The 22,158-nt window shown below is 40.8% G+C and overlaps 1 protein-coding gene across 2 annotated transcripts in view; it reads left to right on the top strand.

The window, feature by feature from the left end:
- Nucleotides 1-14,395, top strand: part of GAP43 (growth associated protein 43) — a 101,316-nt gene extending 86,921 nt beyond the window's left edge. For both annotated transcript variants that reach the window (XM_086320694.1, XM_086320702.1), the window contains one exon: nt 13,767-14,395. In XM_086320694.1, coding sequence (XP_086176820.1) covers nt 13,767-13,855 — 89 coding nt within the window. In that variant the 3' untranslated portion in view covers nt 13,856-14,395. The remainder of the gene's footprint in view (nt 1-13,766) is intronic.
- The last annotated feature ends 7,763 nt before the right edge of the window (nt 14,396-22,158 follow it).

Here is a 22,158-nt window from a genome sequence, read left to right as displayed (position 1 = left end):
TCACTTTCTGCCATAAGGGTGGTGTCATCTGCATATCTGAGGTTATTGACATTTCTCCTGACAGTCTTGATTGCAGCTTGTGCTTCATCCAGCCCAGCATTTCTCATGATGTACTCTGCATATAAGTTAAATAAGTAGGGTGAGAATATTCAGCCTTGACGTACTCCTTTTCCTATTTGGAACCAGTCTGTTGTTCCATGTCCAGTTCTAACTGTTGCTTCCTGACCTGCATACAGGTTTCTCAAGAGGCAGATCAGGTGGTCTGGTATTCCCATGTCTTTCAGAATTTTCCACAGTTTATTGTTTTCCACACAGTCAAAGGCTTTGGCATAGTCCGTGTAGCTGTAGACAAACTTTAGTGAGAAAGGGCTTCTCTGTATCACCAAAGGGCCTGGAGGTCCTGGCGAGGGGAGTGGGGGTGGGGATGTGTTTGTATGTGGTGGTAGTTGGTCAAGGAAGTGGAGTGGAGAGATGGGGTAGCGAGTGGGAATGGGCACAAAATTAGGTGATGAGAAGGGTGGGTGTTAGGGGTGCCAGTACTACCTAAAAATTCCCATCCAACATGAATGTGTGGTATAAAGCGACCAGGGTTACAGAAAGCAACTGAAGAGCTGGAAAATCTGTGGATTGGAAACCTCTGATGATAGGCATGTCTCTATGAAGAAGAGAGCAAAATATGTTTATATGATGGACGATTTGACCCTAAACTGGCATCTCTTCATTTCTTACTCATTCCCTCAACAATCGCACCACCAACCTCTTTTATTTAACAGTAGCCCAGCCCTTTCCTAGGACGAAGGATGATGAGTGCAGCAGGAAGGGTGGACACTTCGGGTAGGAGCAGCGAGTAACCTTCATCTCTGACAGCTTGTGAAAGCAGCAGCCATTCTTGAGGACCGGAACTTCCCACGCCCAAGGCTTCCTCAGGGAATTGTTGATCACATCTGTTTTCTGTGGAAAGCCTTGGTTTACTGAGGCAGTACTTTGGCACTGGCAGGAGGTTGATGGGAATATAATCATTCCAGCTCAGCTATTCATCTTTAGCAACCTGTGTCCTGCCACCAGCCGGTATTGCAGATTTGTACCTTGTCACTGCATGTAGAGTGTGCCTGAAAAGATGGGAACAAGGTCAACGCCCCCATTTCACAGAGAGCTGTTTCCTCTTGTTCTCCCTCCATTACTCTTAACACTCTCTGTGCCATTACTCCCAACCTTCCTCTCTCCCCACCACCAAGCTCCCAACAGAATCTCCTGAGAGTCGTTACTCCTCAGCCCATCAGCCAAAGTTGTGGGTTTCCATGGTAACCAGGCAGCTGGTGTCTAGACACTCTGAGAGATGCCTTGCAATTGAGCTGTGGATCCAGCTTCTATCTCACAACCCCCGCCCCTCCCACCTCCTCTTTCCTCCCATTTCCTCTTATTTACAGCAGGCACTAATGCCAACACAGGATGGAATTTCCTTTTGACAGGCCATTAAAGGAAGGAGGGGAAGGAGAGAGGATGAAAAACCCAAACTTGTCTCATCATATCAGTGAAGTGAGAAAACAACCGAAGTGACAGACCCAATGTGGTTCGCTCTTTCTTCCTCAGGAAGGATTTTATTTAATTAAAATATGTTAAATTAGGAAGAAGTGCCACTAGTCCATTGGGAGCCATCAGCATCTTTAAGAGCCAGTAAAAGCCTTTCAGGATAGGATTTCAGCTGATGACACAGCACTGAGGTAGAACCTTTTCACTGTTTCTTAACAATCAGTGCAATTTCTTTCTGTGCTCAGGGAACTCACACATCCATAAGGATTCCCAGAGGGAGAACTCTGGAGGGGGACACAGGCAGTTACAAGGGAGGACCTTAACAGAGACACCTCAGATCTAGAAAAGTCAAGTTTAGCCTCGCCCCTGTTTCTTCCAAGAAAGAGAAAAGCAGCCTGACAGCCAGGAGCTGGCCTGGCCACCACAAAAGAGCCCTAGTCTTCTGCTATTAACATACACGGTTTCATAGAACACAGTGTCGGAGGACTTGTGTGATGGTCCCAGACAAAGCAAGACCCTGTAATCATGTCCGCACACAGACTAAGTATGGACGGTGTCTAAAGCATACAATGACCAAATCTTTCCCTAGCCTGCTGTATGGATGATGATACTTACCTCATTCTTCCTTCTAGATATTTATGGGGAGGCCCAACCATCAAATGACACTTGTGATAGCATCCAATAAAGAGCAAAGCTCTGCTTCCTTGAATCCATCTCCAAATCCCTTCCCACAAGCTCAGATCAGTCCTTCCTAACCCCTTCTTACTGCCATGCTTCCTGATTCCCCTGCTATATGTTCTCCCTAGTTGTGCTGTGTCAATAGACCAAGTTTAGTTCAATTGTGGGTGTGTTCCTGGTAATCTTTTGGTACACTTTACCACAGAAAATTTCTTTCTGCATAGATGAGGTGGTTACCTGATTATGGGATCAGGATTGAAATTGTTAGAATGAGTTGTTTGATGCAGAGCTGGTGAAGAGAATGTAGAATTGAATCTTGGATTGTGTCTTGTTGCTGCTGCTGCTGCTGCTAAGTTATTTCAGTCATGTCCGACTCTGTGCGACCCCAGAGACGGCAGCCCACCAGGCTCCCCCGTCCCTGGGATTCTCCAGGCAAGAACACTGGAGTGGGTTGCCATTTCCTTCTCCAATGCGTGAAAGTGAAGTTGCTCAGTCATGTCCAACTCTTAGCGACCCCATGGGCTGTGGCCAACCAGGCTCCTCTGTCCATGGGATTTTTCAGGCAAGAGTGCTGGAGTGTAGTGCCATTGCCTTCTCCATGTGTCTTGTTAGGGGATAGGAAATAAACACTAGACCCAGAATGGAAAGCAAACCTAGGAAATAGCAAACATAAATCGAGAACTTTGTCTTCACTGAAGTTAAGAAAAAGGGGATATTTAAGAAGATGCCCAAAACAAAAATACACCAACAATGAAGGAGCTAGTTTTGTTTAGTCTGTTACAATAGGGACAGTGTCTTGGTAGGATGGCTTTCCCTTAGCTTTTGTAGGAGGAGTAGGTAAGTTCTAGGTGGGTGACTTACAACTGGATTTATTTTGCAATCAAGGAAAGTCTAGTCAGTTAGCGGAACAAGATTTATTTATTTCTATGTCTACCTTGTGTCAGAGGAACAAACAATTCTGATCTAAGCTAGTCATTCATGAAAAAAAGAATAGAAAGTTCAGGAGTCTGGCTTTGTCAGTAGGTTCAAGCAAAGGAAGAATGACCTGTCTTTGGCTTCGTTATGGGTAAACAAGGGAATCACACATGAGTCTTCTGGAGTCATGAGAGAGTAGACAGCAGATCACTTGGGGAAGAAGGTTTTATAGTGAGCCATTTCCTAGAGTGTAAAACAGTGAGGAGACTTCAGGAAAAAAAAAAAAATTATGAGAATTTCTTAACTTCCACTATTTTCTAGAACATGGAGCTCAAGTAAAGGTCAACACTTTCAAAAGGAGTTGTCAGAAGAAGATCAAGTGTAGTAGTAAATGAGAAAAGTCCTTCTGATTTGGATATAATTGGAGGGGGTGAATTTGAGGAGAGCATTGTTAGAAAAATGATAAAGTCAGCTCCAAAAGAACGAAGAGGTGAGACAAAGAAAAGGTGGCATAATTAAAAAAAAAATATATATATTTTAATGAACTTTGTTGATTGAAGAGGGGAAAAAAAACAGGTAAAATTCTTGAAGAAAGAGGCTGTTATCTTTTCATTTTTGGACCTTCTTCTACAAAAGAAAGCATATTGAGGGTATATTTTGTTTGGTGTTATTCTAGAGGAAAGAACTGCATGGAAACTTAGGGGAGGCAGATGTTAGCTGATTCTCAGGAATAATGTACAGTTAGAGCTGGAGTGGTCTGTTGAGGAGGAGGCTGTCCATCTGCTAGGAGGGTTCTTCTATTAGGTGAGTTGTTGGTGGCGGGTCTCCAGCGAGCCTTTCCATCCTAAGGTTTCTGTGTGTTGCTTTCAAATAAACAGGATTATGAAGAAGGAAAGAGAATAGGAGGTAGATTCTGGATATAAGGTGTGTCTTAGAAAATAGTTTTATTAGAGAAAAAACTCTGAGTGGAGAAAAGAGAGATAGCCTTCCTAGGACGACCTTCCCCAGAACAGTGCTGTGTGATGAGCAGGACAGGTATGAGTCCATGGTTCTGTCTCACATAAGCTACAGACTGACCATGAATCTCATTCTTTAACTGATTATTGTCCCAATGTCTCCAAATAGCCAGGTGTATTACTCTCTTTGCCACTAAATAGAAGAGCTTTGAGATCTTTACAGAAAAGAGAGAAATCAGCACAAATATGAATATCACTTTTTTTTGATACAGTTCTGGTTATGTTCCAGTGAATGCTATTGATTCTCAAAGCAATTTTTCATTCAAAGGCAATGCTGTAATTTGACAGGCCCCAGGAAACCAAAACACACAATGAGTGCAGAATGAATTGTCCCAGTGAGGGGTTGGGGGTTGCATCTATTTACCCACATGCAAGCATATAACACAAACACCTTTTATAGGGCTTTCTTGTTACAATAATCTTTTTAAAAACTAATTTCAAAATTGAGTTAACCTTCTCAGTCAGCTTTTGAACAATCTGCTTTCATTGGGAAGCAGAGGGAGTGACAGATGGGGGAATGATATGCACTTTTATGTCTTCTTCTCTGGATCTAATACTAATCTCTTACAGATTCCTGTATCTGTAGTAATTTCAGTGACTTCTGGACTTTCATTATCCAGTAACTCTTCAATCCCTTTCACGGTCCAGTAACTCTTCAATCACTTCCCTGGTGGCTCAGACGGTAAAGAATCTGCCTGCAATTCGGGAGCCCAGGGTTCAATCCCTGGGTTGGGAAGATCCCCTGGAGAAGGGAATGGCAGCTTATTCCGTATTCTTGCTTGGAGAATCCCATTGACAGAGGAGCTTAGTGGGCTACAGTCCATGGGGTCACAAAGAGTCGGACACGACTGAGCAACTAAAACTTTCTTTTCTTCAGTCACTGAGTTTATGAAGCCTACCATAATCAATGATAACTGTTTAGCTTAAGCCACTAATTGCAGAGGTCCCCATTTTTGTCCCCTCTCTATTTAGAATATTCACGTCACCTCTCACCATCTGTGCATAATGTTTTGAAGTTTGATAAAAGAGTAGTCCTCAGACCTGGTTGGGCAAGCCTCCAGCGTATCTAATTTTATTTCTGGTAGCTCTTAAAGTAAAATTATATTGAGTTTACCCTTTATTTCATAAAGGAGAGAAGGAATGGAGGGAGGGAAGAAGAGTGATGAGGGAAGGGAAAGGGAGGGTGGGGAGGGAAAGAGCAGGGAGGAACAGACTTACACAGTGCATTTAGGCCTAATAAGGAGAGATTCAAGTTAAAACCAACAGTGCAATACATCATCCCCAAAGAGTCATTATGGTATTACAGGAGGACTGCTGAATTTTAATTAGCTGTGAGACGGGGCAAGTCACAGAAACACTCTACCTTCAGTTTTTCTCGGAGTGAGGGGCTGAGATCAGATAATCTCTAAGATCTTCAGCTTTCATTATTCTGTAATTTTACAATTTCACAATTATGAGCTCACTCCACGACAACATATACAGATTTTGCATTTTGTCCTGAATTATGTGGTTTATCCACTTGCAGTGATAAAATTAGCAAGACAACTGCCAAGTCTTCAGTTCTCTTTGTGCTGTGTAGATACAGCCATAAGGGAAAATTAAACAACACAGATAAATAATTGTCTAGCTAATCTCAGTCACTACCCAAACACATCATGGTGAGACATGGCAAAGCATGAGCTGAATATGACTCATAAATATAGTGCTTCTATTATAAAATTTAAATGTTATCCAAGCAATAGATATTTATATGTAGGAAAAAAATTTTAGACAGCTGTAGTCACTATTGGAGTGACCCTTATAGAATTAGAATTATTTCTAGTTTGGGTTTATGCATTTTAGCTGTGGAGTCAGATAATCAAATCGATCTGACATATCTAGATCTGCTTTTGCTTTTAAAGACAAACGTTGAAAATATTTGTAATTTTTTAATAAAGCATATTAACTCAAATATGTTAAAACATTACAGATCATTGGTTGAATTTTTAAATTAAAACCAGTATAATCTAGAAAATAGTTCACTAACTTTCTCTAGGTCTGACAGACACAAATTACTACACTTCTGATCACAAGATAAGACTTAGGATAACTCACTGTTGAAAGCAATGAGTATAATGGAAATACCTAAGGAAATACAGTAATTTGAAATAGCTGGTATAATACCTAAGAAGCCTGATTCAATCAATGGAAAAAACTTCAAGAAAGAATAGCTAAGAGTAAATTCAATGAAAAATGAGCAACAGACACAATTGACCTGTTTGACATTTCCTTATCTCCTAAGTATGGACCTAAATAATTAACATCAACTACATGAGGTTTGATTTTTTAGAAAGTTATTAACTTTTTATGAAATGCAGGAAGAGGAAGTATAGATAATCTTTTGGTGAGGAGGGGAATGCTAACTTCAGTCATGTTTGATCAAGAGTCCTAAAGAAGTATGGCATTTCTTTGCCTGGAATTCTTTGAAGAAAGTGGCCACTTTTCCTCCATCTTTGATCTCTTTATTTTTCACAATATGCTGGGATTCCCTGCTTGAGAAATCCAAGAACTGAGAGAGCATGTGCACAGGCAGAAGGAATAACCCTATCAGAGCAGTCTTCCACGAGGCAGGGATTTCTCCCCACAACATGCCTTGTCCACAGATGACTGAAAGCCTTCCAGGAAATGAAAAGTTCTTTCTTATAATAAAGCTGAAAAATCTCAGTTTGATCATTTTCTTTGAGACTAAAGGACAAGATGTCCTGGGTTTATTTTTCAAGTCTTGGATTCAATAATTATTATTGAATCAGGGAATTTTTCTTAAAATTGGATGTACTATCTTAAGCCTGGAGAATTGCCATCCCCTCTGTAACTTGCCCACTGGACACAAGGTTTACTGTATATCTGAGAGCAGGAGGTCCCGTGGTTCTTGCTCATCCAATATAGTAAATGTATTTTTGCTACAACCTGGAGGGAATCAAACGGAGCTAAGGGCAGGGATAAGGTGGTTACCTACAGACTGTCATGTAGGTATGAAATAGAGAAGATTGTCCTCTTCTTAAGTAAAAGCAATTTCAGAGAAGTTCCTGCCTTTTGAGATATTACTATTTAGCATCTTGGTTCTTGCATCAGAGAATCATACCTCTCAAGTTTGGCCAACAGTCAGCTTTGCCCTGGTGATTAATTTTGGGCTTTAGACCTTGACCTCAAAGCTGTTTTTTCAAATAATTATTATTGTTTTTACTCTACAAGCAAAAGCTTTATAAGGCACAGACTTCTCTCTCCCTTTCTTGGGATACTTGAAGAAAGTTTATCTTCGGCTGTGGGCTAAGAATAGATGAAAGTGGAAGTTAAAGTCTGCCAGTCATGTCCAGCTCTTTGTGACCCCATGGACTGTCCATGGAATTCTCCAGGCCAGAATACTGGAGTGGGGAGCCTTTCCCTTCTCCAGAGTATCTTCCCAACCCAGGGATCCTGGGTCCCCCACATTACAGGTGGATTCTTCACCAGCTGAGCCATGAGGAGAGCCCCAAAATACTGGAGTGGGTAGCCTTTCCCTTCTCCAGGGGATCTTCCCGACCCAGGAATTGAACCTGGGTCTCCTACATTGCAGGCAGAATCTTTACCAACTGAGCTATGAGGGCTTCCCTTGTGCATCAGCTGGTAAAGAATCTCCCTGCAATGCAGGAGACATCGGTTCGATTCCTGGATTGGGAAGATCCCCTGGAGAAGGGAAAGGCTACCCACTCCAGTATTCCAGCCTGGAGAACTCCATGGACTGTAAGGTCCTTGGGGTTGCAAAGACTGTGACACAATTCACCTGTGCTATGCAGATTTCCTGTTTGGACTTCCCTGATAGCTCAGTTGGTAAGAGTAGATAAGCATGAATTAGTGGAGAGAGAGAAAACTCTTATGTATGAAGCACTTAGGTGACCAAGGAAGTGGAACCATATTAGTTTTTTTTTCCTCTCACTTAATGATCATCACAAATCTATGAGGTAGGTATCATTATTTCTACTAAAGGAATAGCAAAGCAAGGGAAATATATCAATATATTAAATACCAATATGTGAAAGCACTTAGCACCTGGCTTGGCACATAGTAAACATTAAACCAGTGTTAGTTCCCTTCCAATTAATAATAATATTTACTGAGCAGTTTACTGAAACATGCCATTCATTATTAAGTACTTCAAATAATTAACACATCTGAGTGTTTTAATAACCACATGAAGTGGGTTCCAATATTAACACCAGTTATAGATAAGGAGAGTGAGACAATAGGTAGGTTGAGTAAATTACTCCAAATCATGGTAAGTATCAGAGATGAAATTTTAAAGGAACTTAAAATGTAAATATAGTAAAAATAAAAAGCAAAAACAGAGCAAAATATGACCACCCAAAGTCATGATCCCCAGGCTGACAGCTGGTACCCAGCTCAAGAGGAAGATCATGTAAGTGACAAAGGGACACATGTGAGTTTGCTCCTGAAATTTTTTATTACTTTCCTTTGAGCCTTTGAGGAGATGATATTTAATATTCAAGAAAAGTGAAAATCAGAAGGAAAGGAAGCACACGTCCCAGCCCAGTCGTGGTTGGTACAGTAATTGTGGGCATGGCCCCAGGATGATAGCAGCTTCTATTTAATAAATGTTGACAAGGCTGGGGAGAGCTGGGCAGGTCCCAAGAGATAATGTTTTACTGGGAAATCCACTCAACCTAATTTCAGTAATGTAGGGCTGCAGAGGGGCCTGGACCAGTGCCAGTAAACAGGGCCATTAGAGTGCAGCGTAGGCACTGGCAGCTGGGAGCGCCGCCATCCCTCCTCAGCCCTGCAGCCGGCGCCTGGCTGAGCACACAAGCAGCCGCTGCTGCATATGCTCCCGGTATTTGCTCACCAACAGAACTTGCAGGCGTGCTGTTCTCACCCTTTCCAGGAAATGAATGGAATGCACAAAGGCAGGAGCTGCTTCCGGAAACTATTTTCAGCAAGAATCAGAGAGCCGGTTAGACATACCTATTTCAAGGACCACTGTGAAAACATCCACGTGGGTCCCCTTACTTGTTTAAGGCAACCACCACCCAGTTCCAGATGGATGTAGAAATGACTTTGATTTTTATTACTGTCTTAATGAGGTCTTGATCTTTCTTAGGACTGGTAGTTGTGGGTCAAGAATATGAAAACTACTAGAGTTTTACATATTTCAAAATTTATGATATTGTTTAGAGATATTCAACTTTGCAAGTCCAGGAGAAGTGGCCTAGGAGAAAATATGTCTTTTTAGGCTGCTCTTGTCTTGTCTAGATATTACTTTTTCCTTTACCAGCCCTTCTCCCACAAACAAAGCACATGAAAATAATTACTAGCATATGAATTCCAAGAAGGCAGATTTTTGCTTGGTATTTTAGTTGCTGTATCGCCATTGCAATGCATTGCATTTGAAATGCATGGCACAGTGTGTGGTGTGTAATAAAGGTCCAGGACCTTTTACTGAATAAATCAATGAATGAATGAACACATTTCTTTCTTCCCTTTTGAAGTACCTTTCAACTCTAGAACATGAAGAATACATGGCTTTACTGTCTATAATGTTAACTTTCTCTCTTTAAGGTAACACAGAAATCACAAAATTCATGAGATTGCTAGTGAACATGGTGATTTCTGAGAGGTTCAGTGCTGGACATGGGACATTCAAAGTTGACCAGAAGATACTGTCATTACCCTTGAAGATTTTAAAGGTCCCTCTCACTGCCAACATCCTATAATTATGAATGTCATTGCCTATTAATGGTATTAATATTAAAGTCTTAAACAAGAACAAGGATATTTTCTGGTTTTCTCACTTTTCTTCTCAATACTTGGAGGAATGTCTGGTACACTGCAAGTGTTCAAAATCAGTTTATTGAACAACCAAATGAATAATTATATTTCAAATAGTTTGAAGCATTTAAGAGAAAATGATATGTAGATATTGAGGCTCTTTTAATAGGGAACAGACAGCAGTGACTTCCTGTCACAACGAACAGATGCATGTCCAACTTAATCTTTCCTCCTGGACCCAAGCAAAGGATAACAAGAGAAAGTGAGGGAATTTGGAAAGATTTAACCTGATTCTACCTCCAAAAGTGGATCTAAAGTTTGGCTGCTTCTCAGAATTTTCTGGATCTTTGTTCCTTTGATTTCCCCTTTTGAATTGTGTTCTTTTATTTCCACAAATATACCTCTCTTCTCACCTATCCTGCTTACTTTCTGATCTTTTGGGTTTCTTAACCTCCTTCAAATCATATATAATAGCTCCCAAGTTTTTGAGTAAGAGAGGTTTGAAGTCTTCTCTTGCTCCTGCAGTCAATCTTTTATGTTCTTCTAGACAGTTCAAATCAATATTCTCTTTCTTTGCAGTTTGGAGACGGCATTAAATATGTTGTTTCTTGGAACTGGTAAGTACGGTAAAGCACTATAGGCATATCTGTAGTCTCCAAAGGTTTGGGCAGGGCTAGGGAACTAAATAAATTATCTGAAAGAATTCCAAATTGCTATAAAAAGATCTAACAAATGAATCTGGAAGCTTTCTTCTGGTAGAAAATTAAGTGGTCCATTAAAGCATTGAATTCTGTGATCCACGAGGCACACTGCTGATACATAGAGTATTATGAAGATCAGAATTGAGTTAGTTTTCACCCAAAACTTTTGGTTGGGAAATGTGATCAGTGTGCTGGTTCTTCAAAAGTCACCTTCGAGGGAATAGCCTTAAAAAATCTCTATGAATAGTTGCAGATAGTCTTTGCAAACCCCACAAAATAGATCAGACTTTAAAACTTTGATCAAAAACACGTCATAAGATAAAATGACCTATCATAGTTGCTGTTTACCAGACCTGGAATTTATTTATTCTTAAAACACACACACAGACAAACACACACACACACATTTATTTTCAAAAAGATAAGCATTTTCTCCTACTGAAGAGATTTAAAAGAATATTATTAGATAGATGTTCTAAAGAAGAAATTCCAAAAACTATATTTAGCAGCAATGGTCTTGTTTGGATATAAATGTTTGGCTTTATCAGAATATAAATATGTAGCTGACTGATTTCAAAGAAACATTTTATGAGCTCTTCTAATAGTCTCCTAAAAGTTTTCCATTTCTCTAGTCTCAGCATCTCTTAATTCTTAGAAATATTTTTTGAAAAATTGACTCCTTGGCTGGTATCTGGGAACTTGAATTTTGAGAGGGTTCTCACCACTTCCTAACTAAGAGTGTTCACCATGCCTAAACTCTTTGTGCCAACAATATGGTTTATGCTGGACATCTGTTTTCCTCTAGGAGTCTGGATTTGGTATATGCTAGGTAGAGGGTGCCTACATGACTAGCCTTCAATAAAAACCATGGACTTGTACACTTAAGAGAGCTTCCCTAGGCTATGACATTTGCACACGTGCCATAATTCATTGCTGATGAGGAATTAAGCACATATTGCATGACTCCATGGGGAGAGGGCTCATGGAAGCTTGTGCCTGGGTTCCTCCAAACTTTGCTCCATACAACTTTTCCCTTTGCTTTTTAAAAAAAAAATTATTGGGATATAGTTGCTTTACAATGTTTTAGTTTATGCTTCATAACAAAGTGAATCAGCTATATGAATACGTATATTCCCTGTCTCTTGAATCTCCCCCTACCATCTAGGTCACCACAGAACACCAAGCTGAGCTCTCTGTGGTATACAACAGGTTCCCCCTAGCTATTTATTTTACACATGGTAATGTATATATGTCAATACAATCTCCCAATTCATCTCACCCCCTTAACCCACCTTGCCATGTCCACATGTCCATTTTCTATGTCTGAGTATCTACTCTTGCCCTGCAAATAGGCTCATCTGTACCGTTTTTCTGGATTCCAGATTTATGCATTAATATGTGATATTTGTTTTTCTCTTTCTGACTTACTGTATGACAGACAGATTCTAGGTCTATCTGCATCTCTACAAATAAGCCTATTTTGTTCCTTTTTATGGCTGAGTAATATCCCATTGTTTATATGTACCACATCTTTATCTATTCATTTGCCAGAGGATATTTAGGTTGTTTCCATGACCTGGCTATTGTTAATAGTGCTGCAATGAATATTGGGGTACATGTGCTGCTTTTTTTCCTCTTCATATTCTTTCATTTAGTAAATAATAGCCGTGAGTAAAACTATATGCTGAATCTGGTGAGTCCTTTAGCAAATCCCTGAACCTGAGGGGAGTTGTGGGGATCCCAACACATGGAGTTTAGTTTAATAACAGATGTGACATCAGAGTGAATGGATTCTCTTTCCATTAGGTGGCATATTAGTAAGCTGTCTATAATACGAAATCTGTGAGTTCTGTCAGAAAACCACACAGCAAGTTATTAGAAAATCAACTCTTCCTTAAGGAAAAAAATGATCCTTTATAAAAGCACAAAGTATTTCTTATTTAGCAAAACACACTTACCTTATGGATAAGTATAGTCATCTGGAATGTTTTTGATGGCAAAAAACTAAAAACTACTACAGTGGCTTGAAGAGATGAGTTACTTGTCTCACATTAATAAGAAGAAGTCTAAGGGAAAGTGTCCCGGAAGTACTGTGGTCCATCACAAGTAGGTTTTTTCCTGCTTTTCTGCTTCATCATCATCATGTGCTCAGTGTTCCCAGGTGGTGCAGTGGTAAAGAATCCCTGCTGATTCAGGATACATGGGCTCGATCCCTGAGTCAGGAAGATCCCCAGGAGAAGGAAATGGAAACCCACTGCAGTGTTCTTGCCTAGAAAACTCCATGGGCAGAGGAGTCTGGCAGGCTAGAGTCCACGGGGTCACAAAGAGTCAGACACGACTCAGCACACATATCCTTAGTGTGTAGTTTTTGTCTTCATGATCGCGGGCTGGCTGCTACACTACCAGGTATTGTTTGATGTCACGGTCATCAGGAATAGGAGAAAACAAAGGGCAAACACCTCTTCTAGAGTCCTCCTGGGGAAACCTGTCTCTAAGTGACCATCACTGTGTGACATGAACATCCCTACCTCCAAGGGGATCGTACAAAGACAAGTATTGTACTTTCCAACCTTTATAATATTAGAAATAAGGAGTGAGAAATTTGAAATGGATGTTGAATGATCCAAACAGTATCTGATAAGTCTGACATTGATGCAAAAGAAATACAAGCTCAAGGACTTCTCTGGTAGTCCAGTGGTTGAAACTCCACGCTTTCAATGCAGGGAGCACAGGTTCGATCCCTGACTGGGGAACTAAGATCCCACGTGCCATGCGGCAAAAAGAAAAAGAGAAATACGAGATTGTTGTGGACCCTCTATGTGTGGACACCTTGTTTGTACAGCTGAGAGATTACAGACCATGGTAATTTCTGTTTAGTGGACTCCTTGCCCATGATATCATGGTTTGATTCCTGAGCTCTTTCCTATACATCACTGAGCAACTTCTTGGGGGTAACCTCTTCTGAACCTGGAAATTACATTACTGAGATAGCAATAGTCTCTTTATGTCTGAAATCTTTTATGAAGCAGTATGAAAAGAAGAAATCCATCGCACTGTCATCTGAGCATATGAAACGAAATACTAACTCTCCTTCTCTCACCCTCCACCCCTCTGTTTTCTTCCTCAGAAGCTGTAGATGAAACCAAACCTAAGGACAGTGCCCGGCAGGATGAGGGTAAAGGAGAAGAACGCGAGGCGGACCAAGAACATGCCTGAACTTCAAGAAATGGCTTTCCACGTCCCCACTCTCCCCTCTCCTGAACCCTGTCTCTCCTCACCCTCTTCTTAACTCCACTCTGAAGTTTCCCTTCCTGTCCTGCTCACGTCCGTGAGTCTGTCCTCTCCCACCCACTGGCCCTCTTTCTCTCTGTGTGGCAAACATTTAAAAAAAAAAAAAAGCAGGAACGATCCCAAGTCAAACAGTGTGGCTTAAACATTTTTGTTTCTTGGTGTTGTTATGGCAAGTTTTTGGTAATGATGATCCAATCATTTGGGAAATTCTTGCACTGTATCCAAGTTTTTTGATCTGGTGCGTGTGGCCCTGTGGGAGTCCACTTTCCTCTCTATTTCTCTCTGTTCCAAGTGTGTGTGCAATGTTCCGTTCATCTGAGGAGTCCAAAATATCGAGTGAATTCAAAACCATTTTTCTTTTCCTCCTTTTCAATGTGATGGAATGAACAAAAAGGAAAAAAAAATTCAAAAAACCCAGTTTGTTTTGAAAATAAATAAATAAAGCAAATGTGCCAATTAGCGTAACTTGCGGCTCTACGGCTCCTTTTTCAATCTGAATATTAATAAACCATGAGAGTAATCAAACTCCAATGGCTCTGTGTTTCTGTTCTGCCTTCCTGTGGGCTGGGTTGACACACTGAGGTTCTTACATTTTATCTTTTTTTTCTGACCTCCCAGTCTGATACCAACAACCCTGACAAAGAAAAGATGGATGAAGCCATAAGGCTGCAGTCAGAACAAATGGTGTAGGTCCTTAATGGGCCTGTTGGGCACCGTATTATTTTTGTAGGACTGCTGTAACAAAGTACCACAGACTGGGTGGCTTAAACAAGGACCGACATTTATTCTCTAACAGTTCTGGAGGCTTGAAGCCCAAAATCAAGATGTTGTTGGCAAGATTGAGTCCTTCTCAGGGCCGTGAGGGAAGAATCTGTCCCAGGTCTGTCTCCTCATTTTATAAATGATGGTCTCCTTCCTGCATAACTCTTAGAAACCCCCAGGCTTTTGCTTAGATAATTTATTTTTAATCCAAGTATTGACCTGTCTATTTGATTATTTTCTCAGTTTATTAGCTTCTGTTAGACTCATCCCTTCACAATGCAACTGACAGACTCTTGGTTAGTCATAATCACTGTTCCTGCCGGCGGTGATAGTATACAAAGAGAGGGTACATTTAGCACGTCCACCTTTTTCCAATATCCTTCCAGTTTCTGTTTTTTAATATCCTCTACTAGGAAGTAAAGAGTTCCCTTCAGAAACAAAGCAACGTCCCTAAATCTTGAAGCATCTGATGCTGTTCTTTTTCCCTCTAAATTCCTTAAGTCAATTCTGATACAAGTTCTTAACATGTCATCCTTTGCCCTGACCCTGATTCTTACAGACAAACAACGCCAGTGGACTCCCTTCAGCTTCCTACATTCATCTGCACATAGAATTTCCCAGCAAGGAAGAAAAAATTGTGTCAAAGCCTTAAAATTAATGAAGATCATGGAAAGAAGTGATCTTAGGAGATACAACCTACAGGTTGGTAGTTCTCAGCTTTGTGTGGAGCTAGTGCCCAGTTAATGCTCTGAAGAAACCTGATGTCATGTGAAGGATGAGTCCTTACTGGGTTAAGGGGTCTTTCCTCATCACTGACAGTAAGTGGAAGAAGCACGAGGAAAAAGGTCTGTAAGAAAAAGCCCAGCGACTTCCCTAGTGGTCCAGCGGTTCAGCTCTGAGCTCCCACTGCAGGGGCATGGGTTCAATCCCCGGCTGGGGAACTAAGATCTCAGATGCCAAGAGATTTAAAAAAAACAAAAGCATAAAATATCAAAAGGGAACCATCAGTAACATCATATTAAAATGATTTAAGAGTTTTTAATTTATTCTGAGTTTGTGTGATTTCCACAGAGGACTTTGCAAGTATCTGGAATTAAATCTTGATCTGATTATGGTCTCATCAGATGTGAGAAGAGATTTTAAAAAAAGGTCTTCCGTGGGTTGGAGCCATAGTGGCAAGATATTACTTTAGGAATTCTTTACCTCAAAGTTTTTTTGATAGGGTAAATGTTTTAATTTCTTTCCCAAATCTATACTTCAAAGCAGCATTCCTCTGACCTGGCACAATCTACCTTCTTCAAAGTATAATTCTAAACTTCATCCACTGAATCTATGCTGCTGCTGCTGCTAAGTCACTTCAGTCATGTCCGACTCTGTGCGACCCCATAGATGGCAGCCCACCAGGCTCCCCCGTCCCTGGGATTCTCCAGGCAAGAACACTGGAGTGGGTTACCATTTCCTTCTCCAGTGCATGAAAGTGAAAAGTGAAAGTGAAGTCGCTCAGTCGTGTCTGACTCTTAGCGACCCCATGCTGCAGCCCACCAGGCTCCTCAGTCCATGGGATTTTCCAGGCAAGAGTACTGGAGTGGGGTGCCATTGCCTTCTGAATCTATAGTTATACTGAAAACAATAGCAATATGACCTTTTAAGTCTATATTAACATTCACTGTTCAGTGGTATTACTTGTTGTGTCAGAGTTGGAATTTTGTTTTTACTGATTTTTATTTGGTTTTTAAAAACTTGTCCCCTTAATAGAAATTTTAGAATAGGGGAAGACACATCAGAGAGGCTTGTAATGATCCTGAAAGACACGCCAAGGATAACTGCAGCTGTTACACTGGTACAAAACAATGTGACTCAAATATATACACAACACACACAAAATCAGCTGATACTGGGAAACAGAGACTGTTCAACATGCAAAGGCAAATAGATTCTAAATTCTGTTCAGAATTTGATGATCCTAAAACATCTACATCTGGATTACTGCTTAAAAAATAAAAGCTAGGTTGGGGACAAGTTAAAAAGGCCTCAGCATTGACAAGTGAATCTTTCAGGTGGTAATAAGATCATATTCTGGGCACCAGGCCAGATTGATAGCAAAACCACGGCCATGTCTGCATGAAATAAATTCTTTTGACAGAGCTATATTATTTAAGTCTAAAATGTTCCAGCATGACGTAATACATTTGATCTCTTTGAAGATGAAGAGGTTTCTAAAATAGAACCTTTTATTCCTCTCACCCAGCTCACACTTTTTCATCTTTCAGTCTTTACCACCATCATCCACCTAGTGGTTTAGTTCAAAAATCTAAAAAGCAGCCTGATTCCTCTTTTTCTCATATAACATTTAATTCATGAACAAGCCTTCTGATGTGGATTCCAGAAGAGAATGAGGATAAAACTTGCACCTGCAGTTCTGACCAAACCTACACATTTCATAGTTACCTTGAGGTGATCTAAGGGCTTTTTTGGTTTGTTTTGGTGGGTGGGAGGGAGGGAAGGTTGTTTTGTTTTCTTTTAATAGTAGTCTCTTCCCATATTCAGCTCATAAGAGAGATCAAGGGAGGATTACCAAACTCTCTATCTCAACTCCCTAGGGAAAGGCACGCTGGAGCTCTCAAAAATGTATTCTTTCCAACATGAGCCAGCTCCAGGAAAGCTGGTTCTGCAATTGGCATGGAATCCTGAGCAATAGGAAAATCAGATTAATGAATGATTTCCATAGAGCATTGTTAAGATCACCACAAATTCCATTAACTTTTTTTTTTACTTTCCATAAGTTGTCTGTTGTCATGGAAACACAGCTTCTGCTAAGCTGCCTATAAAAATAATTTAATGATAGGTGACCCTTCTAGCTAAATGCTAGCTAATGAACATTAAAAATGTGGGCTTTTTTTATTTAAAAAAAATTTTACTTTTTTCCCCTAGGGGATTAAATCTCATCCTAAATCTCATCCTGCCTATTATGCAGGAAAAGCCTGCATCCACACTGACCACCTTTTTCAGTCACATATTGACTTGTATATAATTTCACTGTTGTCCTTTCTTCCTAGAAAGAAATTCCCAGTCAAAGGGAAAGAGGGAAAGATTATAGCTATGAGAATGATGAGTCATTAAGAGTTCTTGGGGAATTTGATTAAATTGGCAAGGGCATTTTGAATGTATATTTTCCAGCAGATTGGTTACCTGATTTTTTTTAAAACAGGTATGCATCCTTGTTGGTAATTATAGCATATTTAGTGTCACAGACAGTATCTTACTAAATATATTATTGATGAAGTGAGATGCCTCCATACAAAGAAAACCATTGCCAGCTAACATGGCAATGAAAGCACGTGGGATTGTCATAAGAACCTTAAAATAGTTTTATTGCTTAATTTCTCAAACAATATGCTTTCAGTGTAGAAAAGTAAAAAATACAAAAAAAAAAAAAAAGGCAAAAACAATCTACAGTTTACCACCCAGAACTGAGCATGTTAACATTTAGAGATATAGCTTCACATAGCCTGTCTGCCTGCTTATCTGCCTTCCTCCCTTCCCATATATTCTTCACTTATCTATTAAATATTCATATGTGTGCATAGACATATATTTAAGGCTAAAATAGGCTCATGCTGTACATATGATTTTGTAAACTGTTTTCCACACCACAGACTGCTAAATAAGAGAGGACCTTAAAGTCAACGGTTCCCATTGCTGTTTTCCTGTGCATTAGTGAAGCCTGAGCTAAAATGAAAAATGTGCATTTCTGTATACACTCATTAAAACATCAGTCTGTATTCTGTAGTTTGAACCAAATAGGAACATTAATATAAGCTCTATAATAAAACACATAACTATACATATATATTATAGGAAGTTCCACGTTGCCCCAACAGTTGGCACACAATCAGCCCTCAAACCCACCTGCTAGTGGACAAGGGGCACAATGCCAGGCCAGGGAGCTGAGGGCTGATGAGGAAGGGCTGGCCCCAGGATGCAATAATGCAAGGTCATAAAACACACAAGCAACAAAAACAAACAGGTCTTTTTATTGAAATTTTAATATCTGTTTATCATAGACATTTTAACATTAATTTTTATTTTTAAAATATTGCATTAAATGCGTATATGTGCTCAGTTGTGTCCAACTCTTTGCAATGCTGTGGACTGTATGTAATGCACCAGGCTCCTCTATCCATGGGATTCTTCAGGCAAGAATACTGGAGTGGGTTGCCATTTTTCCTCCAGGGGATCTTCCCAACCCAGGGATCGAAAATGTGATTCCTGTGTCTCCTGAATTGCAGAAGGATTCTTTACTGCTGAGCCACTGGGAAGCCCTTGCATTAAGTATTATTTATCTTTTTCACTGATTTTTGGATGCACCTCACCCTATCCCTGGCCCTGCTTCTCCCAAAGGGAATGCTGCTGCTGCTGCTAAGTCGCTTCAGTCGTGTCCGACTCTGTGCGACCCCATAGACGGCAGCCCACCAGGCTCCCCCATCCCTGGGATTCTCCAGGCAAGAACACTGGAGTGGGTTTCCATTTCCTTCTCCAATGCATGAAAGTGAAAAGTGAAAGTGAAGTCGCTCGTCGTGGCCGACTCTTCGCGTGAATGCTGGAATTGTGTTTTCTAGATGAACACTTTCTAATGACAGTTGGACAGCTGTGATTATGTGAGGTCTCGATGACACCCAGGGACTGTAAGGCTTGAGAGTGAGTTGGCCCCTGAGGACCTGGGAATTAAATGTCTAATATTCCCAGAAGTTTCCTTGAGAAATATAGACACGATGGAGTGGTTCCAAGCTGATCAGGGCTGGGATGAACTAAAGAATACATAACTTACCTAAACATTCTGAAAATAAATCAAAAAGTAAACAAGAGTAACTCCGGGCTGCCAAACCAAACCACCAATATATGATGCCTGTTGGGCTTTCACCGCCCTTTGCCAGTTGTATCTATCCCATGCCAGGGAGAGCACAATTCTAAAGCCAGACTCAGTCACTTCAAAACTCATGTTCATGAAGGGCTCACTGATTGTACACAGTGGGTACAAATTTATTTTTAAACTATAGATAAGATGATAGATATTTCATTTCATGCATTGGAGTAAACACAAGGTTATGTCTCTCAGAATTTTTATTTTAAAGCCTGGAGGGAAGAATTATGCTTTTTAAAATTTCCTCTTCCCATTATATTAGGGAAAGAAAGATGCAGAGTAGAAACAAAAGCAAGAGTTTTGTGCCTTTTTCTGTTTTTTCTACCTTCATGGCCTTTCCTCCTCTTCCTTTATGTCAACTACAATTGGCACTTGCCAAGATTTGCCAGCAACTGAACACCACCACCAAGGGCCTTTGCCATCTGCCTGTGCTGTTGCAGCTCCTGACCTTCGACACTCCCTGAAGGGAATTCAGGGTGGAGGGTGGGGCACTCTGTTCTCCCCGGATACCAGTGGAACAGGTCTTTAGATAGCTAGACATTTTCAAGAACTGATTTCATGATCCCAATCCTTGCATCGCCTCATATCTAGAAAAGCACTAAATCCCTTCATGGTGACATCCATTCCTCATGACTAGCAAAAAACCTTTTGTAAAAGAAGCGCTTGATTGCACTGAACTCCCCCTTCATCAAAGTCTTATATACTGACCTTCCCCCACTGCCGCTTTGGAACCATTGCTCAGAGCTATCTGAGGCAGTGTCTCCCAGCTGGCAGTCCTCATTTTGCCCCAAATAAAACTGAATTCACAACTCTCATGTTGTGCATCTCTTTAGCTAACGTTTATTAAGTAGAGTGAGGACAAAGCCTGGAAACCCAGAAGTGTTCATTAAGCAAGGAGGGGCTGAGGAGCAGCAGGTGAGGAAAGCAGCCCTTGGGTCCCAGTTTTTATAGCACCAAGAGGCGGGAAGCCTCCCAGCATCACTCCACCTGGGAAGGAAGGCAACCTCGCCTCTGTACTGGGGTCACCGACCCTGACGGTGACTCTGCAGTGCTGCCCTTGCACACCTAAACTAGGCATCCTGCGTTCCTTCCCTGACACAGCCCAGCCTGTCTTTATAAACAACTGCCAGACTGCAAACTGCTTAGCTGTGGGATTTTTGTCTAGCTTAGTCCTGTATTGTAGTTACACAAGTACCTGAAACTAGCAAGCAGATACTGCAAGCCATGCTTCAAGAATGCATGAATGGATGAATGAATAAATGAATGAAAGGGCTTTGGTTCTCACTGGTCACTCTCTACCTCCTTTCCCCTTCCTTCAGTTTTGGAAGCTTCTCATGGGAGCTCCAAGTTGCAACTCAGGCCCCTTGTCCAAGAAGAGGGAGGAGTATTTCCCCGAGAACCTAGCACTCTCACATAGCAGACCCAATGCTGAACTTGGGGTAGCCATGGCCACATAACTCTGAGAAGTCTTGATTCAGGTACTCAGTGGTGGCCAGTACTCCAGCCACCGGGGCCTCCTCATTGTCCGTGCTTACTCCATTCCTGACGTTGCCACTTCTGCCCTCTCTGTTCCCTCTGCTTGAAATGCTCTTCCTGAGATATTCACGTGGCTCTTTCAAGTCTTCCCTGAAATATTAGCTTCTCATCAGAGCCTCCCATGAGCAGGTTGCTCAATGTTTTCTATCACTCTTTCTTGTGAAAATATTTTAAGCAGAGATAAGTCCTATTTCTGCTAGAATCTGTTAAAATGCTATATCCTTTACTCAGTTGCTTTATTCACCTAGTTTCAGTCACTAGACTATAAGCTTCCTAAAGTTAAGAACTTACTCTGTTTCTGTCTCTAGCTCTCAAGACACTGCTGGTTGTTTAAAAGAATCTCAATAAATGGAAATGAATGCACTTCTCTCAAAACCGTAATCTAGAGCAGCATTGACATATATACTCTACCATGTGTAAAGTACTAGCACCAAGCTGCTGCGTAGCACAGGGAGCTAGCGTGGTGCTCTGTGGTCACCTAGAAGAGTGGGATGGAAGGGAGGCAGGATCAAGAGAGAGCGAATATATGTATACATGTAGCTGATTCACGTTTTATGGAAAAACTAACACAATATTGTAAAGCAATTATATTCCAATTTTTAAAAAAATTTTAATTAGAAAAATTTAAGTGTTTTACCTAAATTTGACACATACTTTTTCACCTTTTCATTTATAAAACAATAGAGTTATCCATGGACCACTTTCTCATAATTTTACTTAGCAGAGGACCTCTTTTGTTCTTGGTCACCGGCACCCTTTCCAGCCCTCTGGCAATAGACTGCCTCTTACTTCTGTTGAATCTATGCTGATTAGTCTTAAGGGAGCTGACTCTGAACCTTGTCCTTTCCTCCTCAACGTAGAATAGACACAAGAACCAGGCCTGGCCAATCAGATCATGTATCTCCTGGACACAGTGATTGGTTTAATCACAGGCGTGTGACTTAAGCCAGTTTGCCCATGGAATTTTCTGCCAAAAACTCTTTTTCTTGGTAGGATTTCTAGACAAGTG

Source organism: Bos grunniens, chromosome 1 (assembly GCF_055505025.1).
Source record: "Bos grunniens cultivar Pamir isolate PY7600 chromosome 1, Bosgru_T2T1.0, whole genome shotgun sequence".
In the NCBI taxonomy this organism is placed as follows: Eukaryota; Metazoa; Chordata; class Mammalia; order Artiodactyla; family Bovidae; genus Bos; species Bos grunniens.
Note: the sequence above shows the minus strand (reverse complement) of the source record. Positions and strands in the feature narration are given on the sequence as shown.